Source organism: Heterodontus francisci, chromosome 38 (assembly GCF_036365525.1).
Source record: "Heterodontus francisci isolate sHetFra1 chromosome 38, sHetFra1.hap1, whole genome shotgun sequence".
Lineage (NCBI taxonomy): Eukaryota > Metazoa > Chordata > Chondrichthyes > Heterodontiformes > Heterodontidae > Heterodontus > Heterodontus francisci.
The window spans coordinates 9440771-9464819 of NC_090408.1; the positions used below are offsets into that span (position 1 = coordinate 9440771).

A 24049-nucleotide genomic window follows, 5' to 3' on the forward strand; every position below is an offset into this window, starting at 1 on the left:
GTGCGAGGCAAGTTTTTTACACAGAGGGTGGTGAGTGCCTGGAACTTGCTGCTGGGGGAGGTGGTGGAAGCAGGTACGATAGCGACGTTTAAGAGGCATCTTGACAAATACATGAATAGGATGGGAAGAGAGGGATACGGACCCCGGAAGTGCAGAAGGTTTTAGTTTAGGCAGGCATCAAGATCGGCGCAGGCTTGGAGGGCCGAATGGCCTGTTCCTGTGCTGTACTGTTCTTTGTTCTTTGCTTGCTGCCCTCAGCCTACCTTTAAACATTTGAGCAGCCATGCCCTTCCCTCGGGACCCCCTGCGATACTGCACTGGATGGGGGGGGGCATCAGATTCCATGCCATGTTTTCTGGGGGCCCCTGCATTGGTCGCTGAGCAGCCTTACTCCATGGAAAACAAGTTTGGAGGTTTGGAACACCCACTCCCACCAAAATAAAGGAGCTCCGTCGGGTCTGTGCCCAACTCCAGGGGTAAGCCAGACTCTGGGCATTCTGGGGCTACCTTATAGGGGCAGAGATCCCATGACTCAGGCATCAGCCCCTGTTTCCTGATCTTTGGAACTGGGGACATTAACCTGTTCAAATGGATGTTCTTTCATGCTTAATTTTCTTGCAGGTGTTGGACATTTAGTTTAAAAGGACTGACAATTTGATTCCCAAGTTGGTCTTATGAATATCAAGGTGCCACTGGCAATCTTTGGTCCAGCTGGCCATTTTGTGTTACGGTTTTGAGGGATGTGAGGGGGATTGGACTGGAGGGAATTCTACAAGAGTAACAGAGTAATTGGAATAACTTCCCCTCTAAAGCCTGATGAGTGATGGAATAACTGAAATGTTTTGGTTGGTGTGAGTCAGTGGATTCTGATACTGTATCTGAACCTTGGGTCCTGGCTGTGGACAGTTTGCATTGTGCTGAAAGATCCACAATTGTGCAAGTTTTCCTCCACAATATAAGTACAATATAACTTTATTCCCAAATAATCTTGTGTTTTGCATATTTTTATGTTAAAACCTAGACCAGTGGACAGATAATTCCATGTCCTGATGTTGCTGATCTAGTTGATATGGGTCAGGGAGGAGTGTCCTTGTTTATCAGATGGAATGTAACATGTGACTCAATTATTACATTCTTCTGACTGAGCTACATGAGTGGAGAGAGTGAGGGAACTTTGGTCAGGCTGTGTGTGTGTGTCCAGTTCCGGCTCTGGAGACATTTCAGGAAAGAGCCATAAGACTGATCACTAGTGCTGAATTTTTGAGCCCTGCCAAGGGCAGGAATGGAAGGAGACAAAGCCTGAAATATTGGCAATGGTCAGCGAGCAAGTTCCCCGACCCTGTTCCCAGTGCCGGCCATTTCTGCTGAGATGGGTTTGGGGCTGGCAGGGCTACTTGCCCCTGTGGGACGGGCAGCCAATTAGGCTCATTAAGAGCCTTGTTAAGCACACTGAAAGGAGGCCTATTGGGATTTTCCAGTCGGCCTCCAGTTTCCTTACATGATGGTGGGCAGTTTAACTGCCTGGAAATGGGCACCCAGCAACGGGCTGGGGAGCCAGCACTTCCGGCAGGATTACAGGCCCTCCCTGCCTGCTTGGGTGCAGGTGCATCCAAAGGCCACCCTGTGGGATTTCCCCTACCCACTCCACCCACCCCCCCACCCCCCCTCACCCCTCACACCCCACGGTGGTGGCCTGGCTGCTTTTCATGTTTTCTATGGTGTAAGGGCACCTCCATGTTGAAGCACCCTCTCAGTTACTTAACATCTGCTACAGCCTGCTGCTCCTCTCAAGCTCAAAGGCCTCTGATTGACCCTTCAGCTTTGGAGAGTCCATTTGCTGCCCTTAACTGGACAGGGAACCTGTCTCCATGTTAATTAAGGTGCACCTCCATGAATAAAGTGATTGTTTCACTCCCCCACCAGGGGGTGGGTTAGGAACTCAAACAGTCTCAACTCCTGTTCCCCATCCGTGGATGGAAAGTCCAGCCCATAGCGTAAGAGCAAAGACTGGGGAACTTGGGATTTTGACCTCAAAAGGAAGAGACTGAGAAGTGTTCCGGTGAAGGTTTATACAATGATTATCACAATGAAGAAGGTAAATCTGGAAAAGTTGCTCTAACTAAGCCAAGACAATTGGAAACGGGGACACAAATTTTAGCAAATAAAAGGCAAATTTAAGACTGATGTGACGGAACTCACATCTGCCAAATGGAAACATATTAATTTCGTCATACGGAACAGTACTTGAACCTTTTTTACTGGACATTGAACATAATTTGCTTAAAGGAACCACAGAGTTAAACAGCTAAAAACATGGTTACACATTTGCATTCTGAGAGACAGCTGAATAGAGAGACAATGGGAGCGCTCACTGATGCAATTAGCGAGATGGGTTTTGTCAATAGTGATGATCAAAAGACATTGAGAGCCATTGTAAGAGACAAAACTCCACCGCCCCCCCCCCCCCCCCCCCCTCCCTACCAAGTGTCTGGGAGACTCTGAAGTCCAGCAACCCTCTAAGAAGTTGCTATTTCAAAGAGATAGTCACATGACTTACCTGCTGGCCAAACTGGGGACTGTTTGAATTGTGCCATACAGAAAGGTAACAGACTACAATTTGAAGACCAAAGAGAAGGAAGCAGATACGATAGCTACGTTTAAGAGACATCTTGACAAATATATGAATAGGAAGGGAATAGAGGGATATGGGCCCCGGAAGTGCAGAAGGTGTTAGTTTGGGCAGGCATCAAGATCGGCGCAGGCTTGGAGGGCCGAATGGCCTGTTCCTGTGCTGTACTGTTCTTTGTTCTTTTTGTTCTTTGACCCACGGCAGCAGCTTCAGCCTCAAGACAGAGCAATTGGAAATTGTGCACCGGGCCCCAGTGAGACCTCAGCTTTTATCAAAGACATTCCCTTTATTACAAACTCTACTTCCCCCCCCACCCTCGCCAATTATTTCTTCCCCTCTGTATCTATTTGCATGTGTGCTTCTCTTGTGTGCAGGCTAGCATGGTTGCGTTGGGTATTTTAGTAATTTTAACCAGGTTAGTGTGATAAGATTAATAAACTTACATCTTTCTTGTTTAAACCTAAGAAAACCTGTCTGATTGATTCATTTGCAATTATAATTAGAGTGCAGTGAGCAAAGGACGCACTGAGGGGGTAAGCTAAAATCACTGTGTTTTTAAAAGATAAACCCTGTTGCGGCCAAACCAGGAAAGGGGTAAGAGGGGAGCCTGAGACCCCTTCCTCACCCGATCGTAACACTGATATCAGAAAGTTGTTCACACAGAGTGATAAATATATGGAACAGATTCCCAGAGTGGTGAAGATGAAACAGTTGCTTTGATGGGGGCTGAGGAGCCTTTCTGGATGGGCTGAATGGCCTCCCTCATGCAAAACTAGGTGGTGAGTGACGTGGGGTTCAATCTTACTTGAGACATGTACATGTCTGAGGTAAGTTAAGCTCAATAGAACAAGATCCAGTTCTCTTGTTATGTATGACCACAAAATAAAGTTTGGCCCTGCAGAGATAGCCAGAGTTTAAACCATTTCTCTGTGTGCCACTCCCAGGTTGCACTTACCTGTTGGTTATAATGGCCGCGCATCATCTGTCGTTGTGTCTGGGACCCCCATCAGAAGACCCATGGGGCAGATGAGATCAGATGAGAGTAAGTACGAGACCACATGTAATTAAATTTCTGAGTTAAGTACCAAGCACCAAGAAGTATTTTTAAGCTCCGCGTGTTAGCCTAGAGAAATTGCTTATGTAGAAATCTTTTTAAAGGTTACCTTGCTGCTTTAATTCCTCAAAGCACTGACATCAAAGCTGGATAACAGTAGCTTAATTGACTAGAGTGGAATCCTGCCTCTCTTGAAGTCACGGTTCAGAGATCCTGATGATAATGTCATATTGATTCTGCGTTCCGAATGCCCTTCAGCAGCTGACGAGGGTATACGATAGCGGCAGTGTTTGACACCATTTAATGGAAATTCATTTTAATGATTGTAAATAGTTGTGAGGAGGTGAGATTTCTCAGCAGGGACCATGTGTTAAATGGAAGTGAAACCTTTCCCTTTACTTGGTGCATACATAGCAACAAATTGCATTTATATAGCACCTTTAACATAATAAAACAACCCAGATGACATGAAAATTGGTGGTGTTGTAAATAGTGAGGAGGAAATCCTTAGATTACAGGGAGATATAGATAGGCCGGTAAGATGGGCGGAGCAGTGGCAAATGGAATTTAATCCTGAAAAGTGTGAGGTAATGCATTTTGGGAGGACTAACAAGGCAAGGGAATATACAATGGGTGGTAGGACCCTGGGAAGTACAGAAAGTCAGAAGGACATTAGCGTACTTGTCCATAGATCACTGAAGGCAGCAGCACAGGTAGATAAGGTGGTTAGGAAGGCATGCGGGATACTTGCCTTTATTAGCCGAGGCATAGAATATAAGAGCAGGGAGGTTATGATGGAGCTGTATAAAACGCTAGTTAGGCATCAGCTGGAGTACTGTGTACAGTTCTGGTCACCACACTGTAGGAAGGATGTGATTGCACTGTAGAGGGTGCAGAGGAGAGTCACCAGGATGTTCCTTGGGCTGGAACATTTCAGCTATGAAGAGAGATTGGATAGGCTAGGGTTGTTTTCCTTGGAGCAGAGAAGGCTGAGGGGGGACATGATTGAGGTGTACAAGATTATGAGGGGCATTGATAGGTTAGACAGGAGGAAACTCTTTCCCTTAGTGGAGAGGTCAAAAACCAGGGGGCATAAATTTAGGGTAAGGGGCAGGAGGTTTGGGGGGATTTGAGGAAACATTTTTTCATCCAGTGGGTGGTTGAAATCTGGAACACACTGCCTGAAGAGGTGGTTTAAATGCCTGAAGGGCATTTAAGTGGTCATTGGATAGACATATGGATGAAAATGGAATAGTGTAGGTCAGATGGTTTCACAGGTCGGCGCAACATCGAGGGCCGAAGGGCCTGTACTGCGCTGTAATGTTCTATGTTCTATGTGGTGGAGGCAGGAACCCTTATAACATTTAAGAAGTATTTAGATGAGCCCTTAAAAAGCCATAGCATACAAGGCTACGGGCCAAGTGCAGGAAAATGGGATTAGAATAGTTGGGCGCTGTATGGCCGGCACAGACACGATGGGCTGAAGGGCCTGTTTCTGTGTTGTATGACTCTATAACCCAAGGCATTTCACAGGAGCGTTATCAGACAAAATTGACGCCGAGTCACATACAGAGATTTTAAATCAGGTCATCAAATGTTTGGTAAAAGAGTTAGGTTTTAAGGTGTTTTAAGGTCTTAAAGGAGGAACAAGAGATAGAGAGACAGATAGGAGGGAATTCCAAAAGTCAGGGTCCAGGTAGCTAAAGACACAGGGATCAATACTGGAGTGATTAAAATCAGAGATGATCAAGAGTCATAGTCATAGAGTTATATCGCACAGAAACAGATCCTTCGGCCCATCGTGTCTGTGCTGGCCATCAAGCTCCTATCTATTCTAATCCCATTTTCCAGCACTTGGCCTTATATGCTATGGCATTTTAAGTGCTCATCTAAATACTTTTTAAATGTTGTGAAGGTTCCTGCCTCTACCACCCCCTCAGGCAGTGTGTTCCAGATTCCAACCACCCTCTGGGTGAAAACATTTTCCTCAAATCACCTCTAAACCTCCTGCCCCTTACCTTAAATCTATGCCGCCTGGTTATTGATCCCTTCGCTAAGGGATAAAGTTGTTTCCTATCTATCCTATCAATGCACCTCATAATTTTGTATACTTCAATCATTTCCCCCCCTCAGTCTTCTCTGCTTTAAGGGAAACATATAAACATAGCAAATAGGAGCAGGAGTAGGCCATTCGGCCCTTCGAGCCTGCTCCGCCATTCATTATGATCATGGTTGATCATCCAACTCAGTAACCTGTTCCTGCTTTTGCCCCATATCCTTTGATCCCTTTTGCCCTAAGAGCTATATCTAACTCCTTCTTGAAAACATACAATGTTTTGGCCTCAACTGCTTTCTGTGGTAGCAAATTCCACAGGTTCACCGTTCTCTGGGTGAAGAAATTTCTCATCTCACTCCTGAAAGGTTTACACCGTATCCTTAGACTATGACCCCTGGTTCTGGTCTCCCCCACCATCGGGAACATCCTTCCTGCATCTACCCTGTCAAGTCCTGTTAGAATTTTATAGGTTTCTATGAGATCCCCCCTCACTCTTCTGAACTCCAGCAAATATAATCCTAACTGACTCAATCTCTCCCCATATGTCAGTCCTGCCATCCCAGGAATCAGTCTGGTAAACCTTCACTGCACGCCCTCTATAGCAAGAACATCCTTCCTCAGATAAGGAGACCAAAACTGCACACAATACTCCAGGTGTGGCGTCACCAAGGCCCTGTATAAATGCAGCAAAACATCCCTGCTTCTGTACTCGAATCCTCTCGCTATGAAGGCCAACATACCATTTGCCTTTTTTACCACCTGATACACCTGCATGCTTACCTTCAGCGACTGGTGTACAAGAACACCCAGGTCTCGCTGCATATTCCCCTCTCTCAGTTTATAGCCATTCAGATAATAATCTGCCTTCCTGTTTTTGCTACCAAAGTGGATAAACTCACATTTATCCACATTATACTGCATCTGCCATGCATTAGCCCACTCACTCAACTTGTCCAAATCACCCTGAAGCCTCTCTGCATCCTCCTCACAACTCACCCTCCCATCCAGTTTTGTGTCATCTGCAAATTTGGAGATATTACATTTAGTTCCCTCATCTAACTCATTAATATATATTGTGAATAGCTGGGGTCCTAGCACCGATCCCTGCGGTACCCCACTAGTCACTGCCTGCCATTCGGAAAAAGACCCGTTTATCCCTACTCTTTGTTTCCTGTCTGCCAACAATTTTCTATCCATCGCAATACACTTCCCCCGATCCCATGCACTTTAATTTTACACGCTAATCTTTTACGTGGGACTTTGTCGAAAGCCTTCTGAAAGTCCAAATAAACCACATCCACTGGCTACCCCTCATCAACTCTACTAGCTACATCCTCAAAGAATTCTAGTAGATTTGTCAAGCATGATTTCCCTTTCGTAAATCCATGCTGACTCTATCCGATTCTACCACTGTTCTCCAAGTGCTCTGCTATAAAATCTTTGAAAATGGACTCTAGAATTTTCCCCACTACCGACGTCAGGCTGACTGGTCTATAATTCCCTGTTTTCTCTCTACCTCCCTTTATAAATCGTGGGTTACATTAGCTACCTTCCAATCTGTAGGAACTGTTCCAGAGTCTTTAGAATCTTGGAAGATGACCACCAATGCATCCACTATTTCTAGGGCCACTTCCTTAAGTACTCTGGGATGCAAACCATCAGGCCCTGGGGATTTATAGGCCTTCAATCCCATCAATTTCCCCAACACCATTTCTCTACTAATACTGATTTCCTTCAGTTCCTCTCTTTCACTAAGCCCTGTGTTCCCCAACATTTCTGTTATGATATTTGTGTCCTCCTTTGTGAAGACAGAACCAAAGTATGCATTTAGTTCATCGGCCATTTCTTTGTTCCCCATAATAAATTCCCCTGTTTCTGATTGTATCTTTTTCTCTTCACATACCTATAGATACTTTTACAGTCAGTTTTTATGTTTCCTGCAAGCTTGCCCTCGTACTCTATTTTCCCCTTCTTAATCAATCCCTTGGTCCTCCTTTGCTGAATTCTAAACTGCTCCCAATTCTCAGGTCTGTTGTTTTTTCTGGCGAATTTGTATGCCTCTTCCATGGATCTAATGCTCCTTGTAAGCCATGGTTTCCCGTTTTACTTTTGCGCCAGACAAGAATAAACAATTGTCGCAGTTCATCCACTCGCTCTTTGAATGTTTGCCATTGCCTATCCACCGTCCTCCTTTTAAGTAGCGTTTCCCAATCCATCATAGCCAACTCACGCCTCATACCTCCATAGTTTCCTTTACTAAGATTCAGGACCCTAGTTTCAGAATCAACTACGTCACTCTCCATCTTGATGAAGAATTCTATCATATTATGGTCACTGATCCCTAAGATGTCTCGCACAACTAGATTGTCAATTATTCCTCTCGCATTACACAATACCCAGTCTGCGATGGCCTGTTCTCTAGTTGGTTCCTCAACGTATTGGTCCAGAAAACCATCCCATATACACTCCATAAATTCCCCCTCTACGATATCGTGACTAATTTGATTTGCCCAATCTATATGCAGATTAAAATCATCCATAATTACAGATGTTCCTTTATCGCATGCTTCTCTAATTTTCTGTTTAATGCCATTCCCAACATCACCACTGCAGTTTGGGGGTCCAAATACAACCCCTACTCATGTTTTTTGCCCCTTAGTGTTTCTCAGCTCTACCCATACAGATTCCACATCATCAGAGCTAATATTCTTCCTCACTATTGCATTAATTTCCTCTTTAACCAGCAATGCAAATCCACCGCCTTTTACTTTTTGTCTGTCCTTCCTAAATACTGAACATCCCTGGATGTTCATTTCCCGTCCCTGGTCACCCTGCAGCCATGTCTCTGTAATCCTGATTATATCATACCTGTTTACATCTATTTGCGCGATTAATTCATCCACTTTATTGCAAATGTTTCGCGTGTTAAGGCACAAAACCTTAAGGCTTGTCTTTTTAACATTACTTGTCCCCTTCCCACTATTTTTCACTGTGGCCCTGTTTGAATCTGGCCCTTGGTTTCTCTGCCTATCACTTTTCTTATTCCCCTTACTATCTTTTGTTCTTGTCTTTGATCCCCCGTCCTCTGACTCCTTGTAAAGGTTCCCATCCCCATGCCATTTTAATTTAAACCCTCCCCAACCACTCTAACAAATACTCCCCCTAGAAGATCAGTCCCGGTCCTGCCCAGGTGTAACCCGTCCAGTTTGTACTGGTCCCACCTCCCCCAGAACTGGTCCAAATGTACCAGGAATCTAAAACCCTCCCCCTCACACCATCTCTTCTGCCATTTATTCATCCGATATATCCTGCTATTTCTACTCTGACTGGCATGTGGCACTGGTAGTAATCCTGAGATCACTACCTTTGAGGTCCTACTTTTCAACTTACTTCCTAACTCCCTATATTCTGCTTTTAGGACCTCATCCTTTTTTTTAACCTATGTCGTTTGTACCAATGTGTACCACGACCACTGGCTGTTCACCCTCCCCCTTCAGAATGTCCTGTATCTGCTCTGAGGCATTCTTGACCCTAGCACTAGGGAGGCAACATACCATCCTGGAGTCTTGTTTGCGGCCACAGAAATGCCTATTTATTCCCCTTACAATTGAATCCCCTATTACTATTGCATTCCCACACTTCTTACTCCTCTCCTGTGCAGCAGAGCCAACCGTGGCGCAACGAATTGGGCTGTTGCTGCTTTCATCAGAGAGGATATTTCCCCCCCAACAGTACCCAAAGCAGTATATCTGTTTTGCAGGGGAATAGCCACAGGAGATTCCTGCACTGCCTGCCTAGTCCTCTTGCTCTGCCTGGTGGTCACCCATTCCCCTCCTGCCTGTGGAGTCTCAGCCTGCGGTGTGACCACCTCTCTGTATGTGCTATCCACTATACTCTCCACCTCGCAGATGCTCCACAGTGTCCCCAGCCGCCATTCCAGCTCTGAAACCCGGGCTTCCAGGAGCTGCAGCTGGAGACACTTCCTGCACACATGCTGGTCCCAGGCACTGGAACTGTTCCCGACTTCCCACATAGAGCACGAGGAGTACACCATGGCTTTGAGCTCTCCTGCCATGACTTAACCCTTTAAATTAAACCTTTTGGTAGATGCTTAATATCAAATAATATCAATTACCCTTCTTCCCTGGTCCATGTTACTACAGAACGCCCTAAAAAACACTGCTTACTATATATGAAAATAAACTGTAGACCTTTCTTACCTTAGTTACTAAGCCAGCTATTTAGAGCTATTCCCTAACAGCAGTCACTCAACAACCAATCAAACAACCCTAGCCTATCCAGTCTCTCTTCATAGCTGAATTGCTCCAGCCCAGGCAACATCTTGGTGAAACTCCTCTGCACCCTCTCCAGTGCAATCACATCCTTCCTATAGTGTGGTGCCCAGAACTGTACACAGTACTCCAGCTGTGGCCTAACTAGCGTTTTATACAGCTCCATCATAACCTCCCTGCTCTTATATTCTATGCCTCGGCTAATAAAGGCAAATATCCCATATGCCTTCCTAACCACCTTATCTACCTGTGCTGCTGCCTTCAGGCCAGAGTTAGAGGAGGGCAGAGATATTTAAGGGTTGTGGGGCTGGAGGAGGTTACAACAATAGGAGGGGGTGAGCATAGCGGGATTTGAAAACAGTTATCAGAATTTGCTGGACCAGGTCTAGGTCAACAAACAGAGAGCAATGAGTGAATGGAACTTGGTGCGAGTTAGGAAAGAGGCAGCAGAGTTTTGGATGAGCTCGCTTTTATGTTGGGTAGAGGATGGGAGGCCAGCCAGGAGAGCATTGGAATAGTCAAGTCTAGAGGGAAGAAATGGATTAGGATTCCAACAGCAGATGAACTGAGCCAGAAGCAGAGCTGGGCATGTTACATTGCTGAAAGTAGGAGATCTTGGTGATGGTGTGGATGTGGCATTGGATGCTCATCTCAGGGTCAAATAGGACACCAAGATTGTAAACAGTCTGGTTCAGCCTCAGATGGTCACTGGGGGAATTACCCTGTTGTATGTTGCTTGTTAGCTGTAATTATCATAAGTTATAGGCAGGGAATCAGCGAGGAATTTTCTAGCATTTGTTCTAAATCAGCCTCTCAGCAGATAGCATTGCTGCTGTTTGTAAAGTTGCATTTCCAGCTGACTGGAGCAGGCTTCCACAGTGTGTGTAGGTTTACTCAGTGCCTTTTCTGAAGATTGGGTACACGAGTACAGAAGGGGCCATGTACAGCTATCTATGTACATAACCACTTCTGCAAAAAGGCAGCCCATTTTACAACTCTTTCAATTTTTATTTCATTTGAAGTCAAAGGAGAGGTGTAAAACAGGCTGAGAATTCAATATCACCCACAAAGTCAAAATCTACCCCATCAATTCTTTCCCTTTCCACCCATGTTTGGGGGTTGTGTACATCTTTTCTCCTCATTACAGTGAGAGCTGTCAGTTTTGGTGAATGGGGCTTGTTTCTAATTTTGACTAGATGCAGTCTTATTGCCTCTGTCTAACCCCAATACTGAGCCTTCACCTCAATCTGACTAGTGAGGCTTTCAGTCTTACTCTATTTATTCTTGTGCATCACGGAGAAAGACTCTCAATTTATGGGGAGTTTTTTCCCCCCATGAATCACATCCACTCAGAGCTGGATTAAGACTCCACAATCTGATTATACATTAAATCATTGAAGGGGTTAATGCTGCTGATTCCCAGCTCACTGTGACAGGAGTGCATTTTAATGTGGAGTTACGGTCCATTTAGTTTTCTATCCACTTCATCCACTGGCGATGGATGGGAAATCAAGGATGTTGTGAATCAGGCCGTACACAGACCTCTGATATGGTCTCCCCTCAGGCAAACCTCGTTGCTGCAGTGGTTAAAACATAAAACTTAGCCCACACACTCCTCACTGATGACTGCCATGTCCCAGCTGAATTAGCACCCAGTAAAATATTTGAAGTATACTGTTTGTACTTTATTGTTTAGTAATTTTATGACTGGAAGTGTGCTCAACAGTTCTGAATAATTATTACTCTATTTAATATTGGAAAATTCAAAGGTTTAGAAGAATACATTGCATATGATTGCCATGGTAATGTTTAACTGGTTGCTACAAAACATCCTCATTACAGCGAAGCCGCCTGTGTTTGGAGCTTGCAAACTTCTGGACTTTGAGTTGGAAATGGTATGTTTATTTTATTCACGCTTGGGGTATGGCATCACGAACAAGGTCAGTATTTATCAGTGACACCAGTGCGTCAGCCAATGAGTTGGAAGCAGGACTCACAACCAACAGTCTATTTTACAGCAAACAAAAAGTATTTACTCAGCATATAGCAAAGCAGACAGTGTCTATTTAAACAGCACACTACTGCAAACAGTCTACAGAGTCTATTTAAACAGCACACTACTGCAAACAGTCTACAGTGTCTATTTAAACAGCACACTACTGCAAACAGTCTACAGAGTCTATTTAAACAGCACACTACTGCAAACAGTCTACAGTGTCTATTTAAACAGCACACTACTGCAAACAGTCTACAGTGTCTATTTAAACAGCACACTACTGCAAACAGTCTACAGAGTCTATTTAAACAGCACACTACTGCAAACAGTCTACAGAGTCTATTTAAAAAGAGACACAACAAGTTACAGCAAATGGAACTCATGACTGAAACTACCACAATTAAAGTCAGTCCCAATCACTTACAGCAGTGTGGACTCCAGGCGTGATTGATGGGGGAATTACCCAATTGTCTTCATTATGGCCAGGAATAGTGGTGTCACTATATGCAACCAGCATTTATTGCCCATCCCTAATTGCCTCTGCGAAGGTGGTGGTGAGCCCCCTTCTTGAACCACTGCAGCCCATGTGGTGTAAGTACATCCACAGTGCTGTGAGACAGGGAGTTCCAGGATTTTGGCCGAGTGATGAAGTAGGAACAGTGATATGTGCCCAAATCAGGATGGTGTGTAATTTGGAGCAGGTGCTGGAGGACATGGTATGCCCATTCACCTGCTGCACATTACAAAGTGTTCAGTATTTATGACTCTGATGGTAGTCTTTCTGAATTGGGAGAAATTCAAGTCCATGAGAGTGATTTTTCAACACAGCCTGCCCCTTTTACGAGGGAAATGGCAGGTGCTCCTGAGATGCCCAAGACCCACCTAATGTGATTGTGAAGCAGGCATGTAAGTGCGTGCCCAGCATTCCTGCTTGGACAGAGGGGTTGGGGAGTACTATAGAAATCAGGGTTCTACACTGGGTGTCATTTTCAGATACAAATGGGTGGAGTGTGCATTGGCACTCTGATCTTTTCTATCAGGTGGTAAGAGCCCTGATCAAAGGTTCCAAAAGGGATCACCAGAAACTAGACATGAAACTGTCTGGAAAATTTGACAATACTGTTTGGAGAACAACCCTTTTCTGTTCCCTGGATTGACCTGTGCCCCCATTGGCCAGAATTTCCAGAATGCTGCCAGTTCTGCTATTTTGGTTATTGCAGGGGCTAACCTCAGGTCAAAGGTTCAAGGGAGGGGTCAAATTTAGCCGACTTGATAAAGTGTGGCCACGATTCCAGTCCCACATTACTGTTCACGTCAGATTCAAAGCAGCAATGCAATCACAATTGAGAATCTAAAAGCTAACCAGGTAAATTATTTGCAATTAGATTTGGCCGAGACTTGATGTACAATATTGACCAACCTCAAAATGATAAGAGGGTGTCATCACCCTGCTAAGCCCCCGCCCCCATTGGCTCTGCCCCTGTTGAAGAGCAGACATGCAAACCTCACATTTTCAAATCTGTGTCCAATATTATATTTCAAAAAACTTATACAGCGTTTTTCTAATTTGACAGAATTTATTAAACAATATGTGAGATTTGTATTATTTATCTAACCTTCTTCAAACTCAGGCAAGCTTTGCACAAAGTGTCAGCTTGGCTTAGTTGTCTGAATTCTGAATCAGAAAGTCGAGGGTTCGATTCCCACACCCGAGACTTGAGCACCTAATGCAAGTTGATGCTGCAGTGCTGTACTGAGGGAGTGCTGCACTGTTGGAGGTGCCATCTTTTGAATGAAATGCTAAACTGAGGCTCTGTCTGCCCTCTTAGGTGGACATAAAAGGTCCCATAGCATATTTGCAGCAGGGCAGGGGAGTTCTTTTTGTATGTTTGTTCAAGTTCTCCCAGCATCCTGGACAGCACTGGGAAGTGATCACATTAAGAATTTATTTCTAAAGCAGAGATTTCAAGGGTCAGATGTTGGAGTGTTGGTGAATCTTGCTGCTGTTCCCATGCTGCATCTACAGGAGCTGTGCCATCTATAGAGGGCGGTTAAACTAGCTCTGTGCCAGTAATTATCTGAAAGAAAATGTACTGCAACTTTTACTGCACTTTCTTCTTAAACTAGGCCTTCTTCGTTGGACCAGGCACTGCGTTAGGAGAGACTATTGATGTGTCCCAGGCCCATGAACATATTTTTGGGATGGTTCTTATGAATGACTGGAGCGGTAAGACTGTTTATTTGTAAATCATTATTCCACTGATCAAGAGTAATATCCAGTGAAAGAAAGGTTATTACCTGCTCAGGATGAAGAACTTTGCTCAAACACAAGGGGCAGGAGTTTGGGTTTCGAGTCAGGACCCTGATGTCTGGTCTTATACGGGTCACAACCCCACATTGTGTAGGAAACAGTCACCTTGCAGTGATTTTCCCCGAATTGGCCAATTAGTGGCCAGAGGGCAGGCTTGCTGCCTGTTAGGGATGGCAGGTGGGCTCTCGAAGTTGGACCGCCAATAGGAGGCCTGCTAGCTCGGAAGGTGCAGCAGCCTGCAGTTCAGGTAACAGAGAGAGAGGGTGCCTCCAATTTGAGGCACCCTCTCTGAAACCATTAGAAGTTTTAAACTTGGCCATTGCTCCCATGTTTGATCATTCTCTGCCGCGCTGCTCGAAGAAGTAAGGCAGGCCGCGAGGGGTGACGGGTCGACATAGGAGCGAGTGGCCGAGAGGAGGGAAGCGGCGCGGCCTAGAGCTGGCGGCTGGAGGGGGATGCGGGGAGTGAGCGGCCGGAGAGCGGGGTGGCAGTGGGGGGGATGGGGTGGTGGAGGGAAGCGAGGAGCGGGGAACAATTGACCAAGGAGAGTGGAGGGGAGCAGTGGCGAGGTCTGGAGCGAGCGGCTGAGTGGGGGGGAGGTGGCTGGTAGGGAGGAGGGGGGAGGGGGAGAAAGTGTCGAGGCCTGGAGCAAGTGGCCGAGGGGAGAGAGCAGCCAGTGGGGTGGGAGCGAGTAGCTGAGTGGGGCGATCGAGTGGGCTGAAGCAGCGATTGAAGCAGGGATGGTAGCAGGGAGGACATCATTGCGTGGTGACGTCATGCGCACATTCATACTGGCAGGCTGGCAAATGATCACATACACTGATGACGTCCGCGATCGCTCTGCACATGCTTTGCTTTGTCAGGGGTCACTTTGTAAATGTTTAGCTTCAGGACAGAAAACAGCGAATTATAGTAAATGGTTGTTTTTCAGACCGGAGAATGGTAGATAGTGGTGTTCCTCAAGGGTCAGTGCTAGGACTACTGCTTTTTTGATATATCTAAATGACTTGAATATTGGAATACAGAACAAAATTTAAAAATTTGCTGATGATATCAAACCTGGAGGAGTGGCAAATGGTGAGGATGATACCAATCAACTGCAACAGGACATAGATAGGCTAGCAGAATGGGCAGAGGTGGTAGATGGAATTAAATAGAGAAATATGAGGTGATGCATTTTGGCAGCAGGGATAGTGAGAGGCAGTATAGACTTAATGGTACAGTTCTAAAGCATGGGCAGGGACATAAGGATCTTTGGGTTCATGTGCATTGATCTCTGAAGGTGGCAGAACATATTGCGAGGGTAGTTAGCAAAGCATTTGCAATCTTGGGCTTCATAAATAGATTTATTGAGTCCATAAGTAGGGAAATTATGCTGAACCTTTATAGGTATCTGGTTAGGTCACAACTAGAGTATTGCATCCAGTTCTGTTCCCCACACTTTAGGAAGGATGTGAAGGTCCTTGGGAAGGTGATGAAGAGATTTACAAGGATGGTTCCAAAGATGATGGAATTTAGCTAGAAGGTTAGGTTGGAGAGGCTGGGGTTGTTCTCCTTGGAGTAAAGGAGGTTGAGGGGAGATTTGATAGAGGTGTACAAGATTATGACAGGTTTAGATCAGGTAGACAAAGAAAAGCTGTTCTCATTAGTTGATAGTACTAAGACCAAGGGACACAGATTTAAGATTTTGGGCAAGAGATACAGTGTGATGTGAGGAAGAACATAACAAGTGCTAATGACCTGGGACTCGCTGCCTGTGAGTGCGGTAGAAGCAGAAATGATCAATGATTTCAAAAGGAAATTGGATGGGCACTTGCAGGACTACAGGGATAAAGCAGGGGAATGGGACTGACTGGATTGCACTACAGAGAGCCAGCATGGACATGATAGGCTGAATGTCCTCCTTCTGTCTTTTAATGACTCTATACAGAATTTACAACAAGGAAACAGGCTATTCAGCCCAATGAGTCTGTGTTGATGTTTATCCTCCACATGAGTAAATAATCCTAATCACATTTACCCACCTTATTCCATCTCCCTTGATCATCTTTTTCTTCAACTACCTTTCCAATCTCATCTTCAATGTTGACATAGTTTTTGCCTAGACCACTAATCCTGGAAGTGAATCCACCAGCCTCGCAACTCTCTGTGTGAAGACTTATCTGCCCTCTGTTCTAAATCTCCTCCATTTAATCTTGTACCCGAAACAATCTGTTTCCACCTACAATAAAGAGAAAATAGTTAGAAGTTGCCAGTGTATTTCAAGGGAGAAAATTGTGCTTGACAAATCTCAGAGAATCCTTTGAGGAGGTAACAGACATGGTCTCCATCCTTTCATCATTTGCAACAATTCTGTTATATCACTCCAGAATCTGGATTCTTCCAATGAAAAAGGGCCCAATTTTTCAAGTCTCTCCTGGTTTTTGCATTTCCTCACACCAGGCAGCATCTTAGTCAATCTATTCAGTACTCTCTCTAAAGCCTCAATATCCTTCCTGTACAATGGAGTCCAATATTATCCATTGTACTCTAACTGGGGCCTTATTGAGGTTTTATATAGGCTTGGCTTTTATATTCTATACCATTAGCTGTTTTACAGTCTTATAAGTTTGAGGTGCTGCCTTTAATGTCCTGTGAACCTATTCCACCAAATCCCTCTGTTTTTCAACAGCACTGAGCCTAATTCCATTCAGAGAATAATTACTGCTGTAATTTTTTTTAACCAAATTCCATTACCTTACATTTACTAATAGTGAATTCCAGCTGTCATTTTTTAGCCCATTCCCTCATCTTATTAATATCCCTTCGCACCTTCCTTCGCTTTTCTAAGAAATTAATTTTTCTTCCTATTTTGGTATCATCTACAAACCACTCCCTCAAGTCCAATTTCCAAATCACTGATGTACGCAGTGAACAGAAGTGGCCCCAGAACTAAACCCTGTGGGACACAACTATCCCCTTCCAACCACACTGAAAAACTGCCCGTAACTGCCCAGTTCCGAAGAAGGGTCACTGACCCGAAACGTTAACTCTGCTTCTCTTTCCACAGATGCTGCCAGACCTGCTGAGTGATTCCAGCATTTCTTGTTTTTGTGCCCGTAACTCTTACTGTTTTCTCAGTCCACTTGCTATCCTCTTGCTAATTCCACAATCCTTGATCTTTTCTTGTAATCTTCCATGTGATACCTTATCAAAGTCCATTTATACTACATCTACTGTATTTCCCCCATTTACCATGTCTCCTCAAAGAATTCTAGGAGGTTTGTCCAGCATGACTTTCCATTTTGAAATACATGCTGGCTACTTTTAACTATCTTCTCTTTATCGAGATACAGGGGAATTTCATGCTCAGTTAGAGACTGTAAAATTTCCGTGTAACAAATGTTAAGACAACTGCTCTGTAATTACCTGGCTTAACGCTGTCCCCCTTTTTCAAAATAGGTACTAAATTGGCCACTCTCCAGTCTCCGGCTCACATCCAAACTTAATACACCTCTGAAATATACAGGAGGCAATACTCCTTATAGACCTGGCCCAATTCTTGCCCATTTTATCCATCAACTCCTGCTCCAACTGATAATGGAAACATCCCTGTGAGGAAAGCTCCAAGTTCACCACCAAACACTGTTGCAATAGAGCATATCCTGTTGTGAAAGATTTCAATGTTACAGCTTAACGTCATCAATAGAAAGAAGCAAGGTGGAGGATAGAGAATGGTATTTGTGAGTAACCTGTATGGCTGGTTGTATAGTATTAGCGACAAACACTGGCAATTTGGCTGAAGATTGACATCTGTTTTGGTGTTTTGCAGCTCGAGACATTCAGAAATGGGAATATGTTCCACTGGGACCGTTTCTGGGGAAGAGTTTTGGAACGACCATTTCACCTTGGGTTGTACCGATGGAAGCTCTACGGCCATTCATAGTGGCCAATCCTGTACAGGTAAAATGGGAGGTGACAAAGTTACCTGACATATTGTATGTGAATGTAAACTTAAAAGTGAAATAATTGACTCTGTAGCTGTGGCATCCAATGTCATTAGTTTATTGGAATGAAAAACTTGCATTTATATAGCACTTTTCACAACCGCAGGACATCCCGTTGAGCTTTATAGCCAGTGAGTACTTTTGAAGTGTGTAATAGCAGCTAATTTGCATATGGCAAGCACCAAACAAACAGCAATAAGCCAAGTGGCCAGATAATCTATTTTAGTAATGTTGCTTATGGTATAAATATTGGCCAGAACATGGAGCACTCCCCTGCACTTCTTTGAACAGTGCTGTGGAATCTTTTACATCCACCTGAGATGGCAGGTGGGGGCCTTGTTTAACATCTCATCCAAAGGTTGGCTTCTGCAACAGTGCAGTGTCCCCTCAGTACTGCACTGGAGTGTCAGCCTGACTTTCTGCTTAAGTCCCTGGTGTGGGACTTGAACGCACAACCTCTGATTCAGAGGCAAGGAGGCATGACTGATTACAGTATCAAACTAATGAAGTTTTGTTGCCAGTATAATTTGGAGAATCAGGGATGAATTATGTTCCCACTAGCATGTTACTGACACTGTCGAGAGTTTAACTCTCTACTGTAGCTGGCTTTGTGACGTTGCTTGGACTTACTTCACACATTCAATAGAGAGACTTTCATCCTATCAGAGCTGGAGTCAAACCCTGGTGGTGTGTATCCTAGCATTCAGATTTCATCAGTAACTGAGAGGTCGATTGCACATGTATGTAATGCACAGAGAGAGAGAGAGAGGGACTCGAGACTCATAGAAAGCTAAGATCCAGTTTTTTTATTTTTTATTTATTTAGAGATACAGCACTGAAACAGGCCCTTTGACCCACCAAGTCTGTGCCGACCATCAACCACCCATCTATACTAGCCCTACACTAATCCCATATTCCTACCACATTCCCACCTTGCCTATATCCCCCTACCACCTACCTATACTAGGGGCAATTTATAATGGCCAATTTACCTATCAACCTGCAAGTCTTTTGGCTTGTGGGAGGAAACCGGAGCACCCGGCGAAAACCCACGCAGTTCACAGGGAGAACTTGCAAACTCCGCACAGGCAGTACCAAGAATTGAACCTGGGTCGCTGGAGCTGTGAGACTGCGGTGCTAACCACTGCGCCCAGTTAATCAAGTAATTCTAGCTCTTTCAGTATGAGTGAGGTGGGTTTAGTGAAAGCATTTCATTTGCGGCATATGCGTGGAATAGAAACCTGTTACCAGATTTACAACCGAGGCGGGAGGAGTGCACTGTTTATTCTAGTTCCACTTCTCCACAGGTCACAACATATATTTAAATTTTTTCCCACTTACCGATATGGTCAATTGTAGACACTCTTTTTTTTCCCAGAATGAAACACACCAACCAAGTTTCTTTAATAAACAACAAAATTATCAGCTTATTATGAAACAAGTCTTAACCAGTAATGAAGTAAAGTATAAACACACATAGATTGAAATATTAACGTTCCCTTTTTACCTTAGCTCCCTCATACTCATACACACACGTACACCGGTTAACTGGAAAAATAAAGGGATTTTTGTTTTTAGAGCTCTATTACAGACAAAAAAGCACTTGGGCTGAATACTTACTCATTCTTGAAGAAACAACACATAAGATATGTTTTGTTCCAAAATTGGAATACAGTCTGGCCTCTGAGTACACAAAGATGAGTCACTGGGATCTTTTAGGCTCTTTTCAGGAAACATTGAGAATTAATTCAGCAGGCTTTTCTTTAAAGACAGGAGACGAGATGAGTTGACTTCTCAGGGTCTTTTACAGAGGTACTGGAAAGCTGATCTGGGTTGTCGTCTTCTCTTCTTCCTTTGGAATTCTCTTCTCTCCTTGGAAGTTCTCTCCTTTTTTATACAGTTCAACCCCAACTCAAAACAATTCAAAAGCAAAATCTTTTGACCTCCGTCAATCTTGACCTGTCACTTCTTTGTAAACAACTTCTCCAGGTCTCCAAAATTGTCTGTTGTTTATTGAGCTGGAGGTCAGATGGTCTCCCAGAAAGGCTTATTGTTGTTGCTATAAGTCAGATGGTTTCCTGGAAGGCTTGTTTTTCTCACAAGACCTCTCAGTACCCCTTTTAAAAAAACATTTCCAGGGACTGTTTCTCAAAGTCAAGTGGCCTTTATATGACCTCTTTTGAAAACCCCAAAGTTTAACATTTCTTCATCTTTCAAAAATGAATTGTCAAAAATTATATTTAACAGAACACAGAGGCACTTTTATAACACTAGTATTTGTGAATGGGAGCATTGGTATGGAGGTGGACAATTGAGGTGTTAAAGCCTCATGCCCAGCTTCCCTGGAATAGCCTGAAAATATCACCAAGAACTAATGGCAATGCAGTTGTCTCTGTCAGTGGAAGGTTGATAACCCAGGATCTCATTCACGTTCTGCATTTCCCCACTGAGTCAGTCTATGGGGGAAATGGACAAAAAGTCATGGCAATTGTACGAAAACAAAAGGAAACTACTGCAGATGCTGGAAAACTGAAAAAAAAAAATAAAGTGCTAGAAATACTCAGCAGGTCAGGCAGCATCTGTGGAGAGAGAAACAGAGTTAACTTTTCAGGTCGATGACCTTTCATCAGAACTTTCCAGAGTAAGGGAGGAAGTAATAAAATCTAAATCAGGGTTACTGTGCATGTATGTGAATGCACAGAGTGTGGTTAATAATAGGAACATAGGAGCAGGAGTAGGCCATTCAGCCCATCGAGCCCGCTCTGCCATTCAATTAGATCATGGCTGATCATTTACCTCAACACCACATTCCTGCGCTATCTCCATATTCCTTGATGTCATTTGTCTCCATAGGGTGAGGCCATATGGGTAGAACTTAGAAATAAGAAAGGGGTGATCACTTTGATGGGATTATACTATAGGCCCCCCAATAGTCAGAGGGAAGTGGAGGAGCATATATGTAGGGAAATCACAGATAGGTGTAGGAATTATAGGATTGTAATAGTAGGTGATTTTAACTTCCCTAATATTGACTGCGACTGCCTTAGTGCTAAGGGATCAGATGGGGAAGAATTTGTTAAGTGTGCCCAGGATAGTTTTCTGAAGCAGTATGTGGATGGCCCTACTAGAGAAGGGGCTACACTCGACCTCCTCTCAGGAAATGAGGATGGGCGGGTGGTTGATGTGTCAGTGGGGGAGCACTTTGGGACCAGTGACCATAACTCTACTAGCTTCAAGATAGTTATGGAAAAGGATAGGACTGGTCCTCAGGTTGAAGTCCTAAATTGGGGGAAGGCTAATTTTGATGGCATCAGACAGGAACTCTCAAAAGTTGAATGGGAGAGGTTGTTTACAGGTAAAGGGACGTCTGGCAAGTGGGAGGTTTTTAAAAGTGAGATAGGAAGAGTTCAGGGCCGGAATGTTCCTGTTAGATGGAAGCGCAAGGCTGGCAAGTTTAGGGAACCTTGGTTGATGAGGGATATTGAGGGTCTGGTCAGGACAAAGAAGGAGGCATATGTCAGGTATAGGCAGCTGGGATCGAGCGAGTCCCTCGAGGAGTATAGGGGATGGAGGGCAAAAAGGGGCCATGAGATTTCCCTGGCTAATAAGATAAAGGAGAATCCTAAAAGATTCTATAAGTATATTAAGACGCTAGAGAGAAGGTCCCCTTAAGGATCAGTGTGGCAATCTATGTGTGGAGCCACAGGAAATGGGCAAGGTCTTAAATGAATATTTCTCGTCCGTATTTACCATGGAGAAGGTCATGGAAGCTAGTGAGTTCAAGGGAGGGAACAGCGATATCCTGGAGCATATCAACATTACAAAGGAGGAGGTGTTGGAGGTTTTGAAGCGCATTAAGGTGGATAAATCCCCAGGGCCTGACCAGGTGTATCCTAGGATGCTATGGGAAGCAAGGGAGGAGATTGCTTGGGCCCTGGCAGTGATTTTTGTATCATCGTTAGCCATGGGTGAGGTACCGGAGGACTGGAGGATAGCTAATGTTGTGCCTTTATTTAAGAAGGGCAGCAGGGATAAGCCAGGGAACTACAGGCCGGTGAGCCTTACATCAGTGGTGGGAAAGTTATTGGAAGGGATTCTGAGATACAGGATTTCTATGCATCTGGAAAGGCATGGTATGATTAGGAATAGTCAGCATGGCTCTGTGTGTGGGAAATCATGTCTCACGAATTTGATTGAGTTTTTCGAGGAGGTGACCAAGAAGATTGACGAGGGCCGGGCGATGGACGTTGTCTACATGGACTTTAGCAAGGCTTTTGACAAGGTCCCGCATGGTAGGTTGGTCCAGAAGGTTCGAACACATGGGATCCAGGGTGAGCTAGCCAATTGGATACAAAATCGGCTTGGTGATAGGAGGCAGAGGGTGGTAGTGGAGGGTTGTTTTTCAGATTGGAGGCCGGTGACCAGTGGTGTGCCACAGGGATCGGTGCTGGGCCCTCTGTTGTTTGTCATATATATTAATGACTTGGATGTGAATGCAAGGGGCATGATTAGCAAGTTTGTAGATGACACCAAAATTGGTGGTATAGTGGACAGTGAAGAAGGTTGTCTAAGGTTACAACAGGATATCGATCAACTGGGAAAGTGGACAAGGGATTGGCAAATAGAATTTAACGCAGACAAGTGTGAAGTGATACATTTTGGGAAGTTAAAGCAGGGCAGGACATGTACATTGAATGGCAGGGCCCTGGGGAGTGTTGTTGAGCAGAGAGTCCTTGGGGTGCAAGTACATAGTTCCCTGAAAGTGGCAACACAGGTAGACACGGTGGTGAAGAAGGCATATGGCATGCTTGCCTTCATTGGCCGGGGCATTGAGTACAGGAGTTGGGACGTCATGTTACAGTTGTACATGACATTGGTTAGGCTGCATTTGGAGTACTGTGTGCAGTTCTGGTCGCCGCACTACAGGAAAGATGTGATTAAGCTAGAGAGGGTGCAGAAAAGATTCACAAGGATGTTGCCTGGTTTGGAGGGCTTGAGTTATAAAGAGAGATTGGATAGGCTGGGTCTGTTTTCCCTGGAGCGAAGGAGGCTGAGAGGGGACATGATAGAGGTATATAAAATTATGAGAGGCATAGATAGGGTAGATAGCCAGAGTCTGTTTCCCATGGTAGGGGTGACTAAAACTAGAGGGCATAGATTTAAGGTGAGAGGGAGGAGGTTTAAAGGGGATCAAAGGGGTAAATTTTCCACACAAAGAATAGTGGGTATCTGGAATGAGCTGCCTGAGGAGGTGGTGGAGGCAGGAACAGTAGCAACATTTAAGAGGCATCTGGACAGGTACTTGAATGAACAAGGCATAGAGGGATATGGAATTAATGCAGGCAGGTGGGATTAGTATAGATAGGCATTATGGTCGGCATGGACGCGGTGGGCTGAAGGGCCTGTTTCTATGCTGTACGACTCTATGACTCTACAAATCTATTGATTGGCGAGTTATAGGTGCAGATTGACATGTGAAATATGATGTTGTGGCTATAACAGAGACTTGGCTTAAAGAAGGGCAGAACTGGGTGTTCTATATTGCTGGATACAGGGTGTTCAGGAAAGGTAGGAAAAGAAGAAAATGGGGAGGAGTGGAAGTATTGATTACGCATGGGCATTACAGTGCTTTAAAGGATATACCAGAGGGGTCAAGGACAGAATTGATTTGGCAAAAGTTAAGGAACAAAAAAGGTGCAATTACATTGCTCGGTGTAGTCTATAG

At 44.5% G+C, this 24049-nt stretch overlaps 1 protein-coding gene across 1 annotated transcript in view; it reads left to right on the forward strand.

Annotated features, from left to right (window-relative positions):
• fah (fumarylacetoacetate hydrolase (fumarylacetoacetase)) overlaps positions 1-24049 on the forward strand; it is an 85038-nt gene that overhangs the window by 33281 nt on the left and 27708 nt on the right. The window contains exons 6-9 of the mRNA XM_068017712.1: positions 3574-3671; positions 11874-11926; positions 14155-14254; positions 18150-18280. Of these exons, the coding sequence (XP_067873813.1) occupies positions 3574-3671; positions 11874-11926; positions 14155-14254; positions 18150-18280 (382 nt within the window). The remainder of the gene's footprint in view (positions 1-3573; positions 3672-11873; positions 11927-14154; positions 14255-18149; positions 18281-24049) is intronic.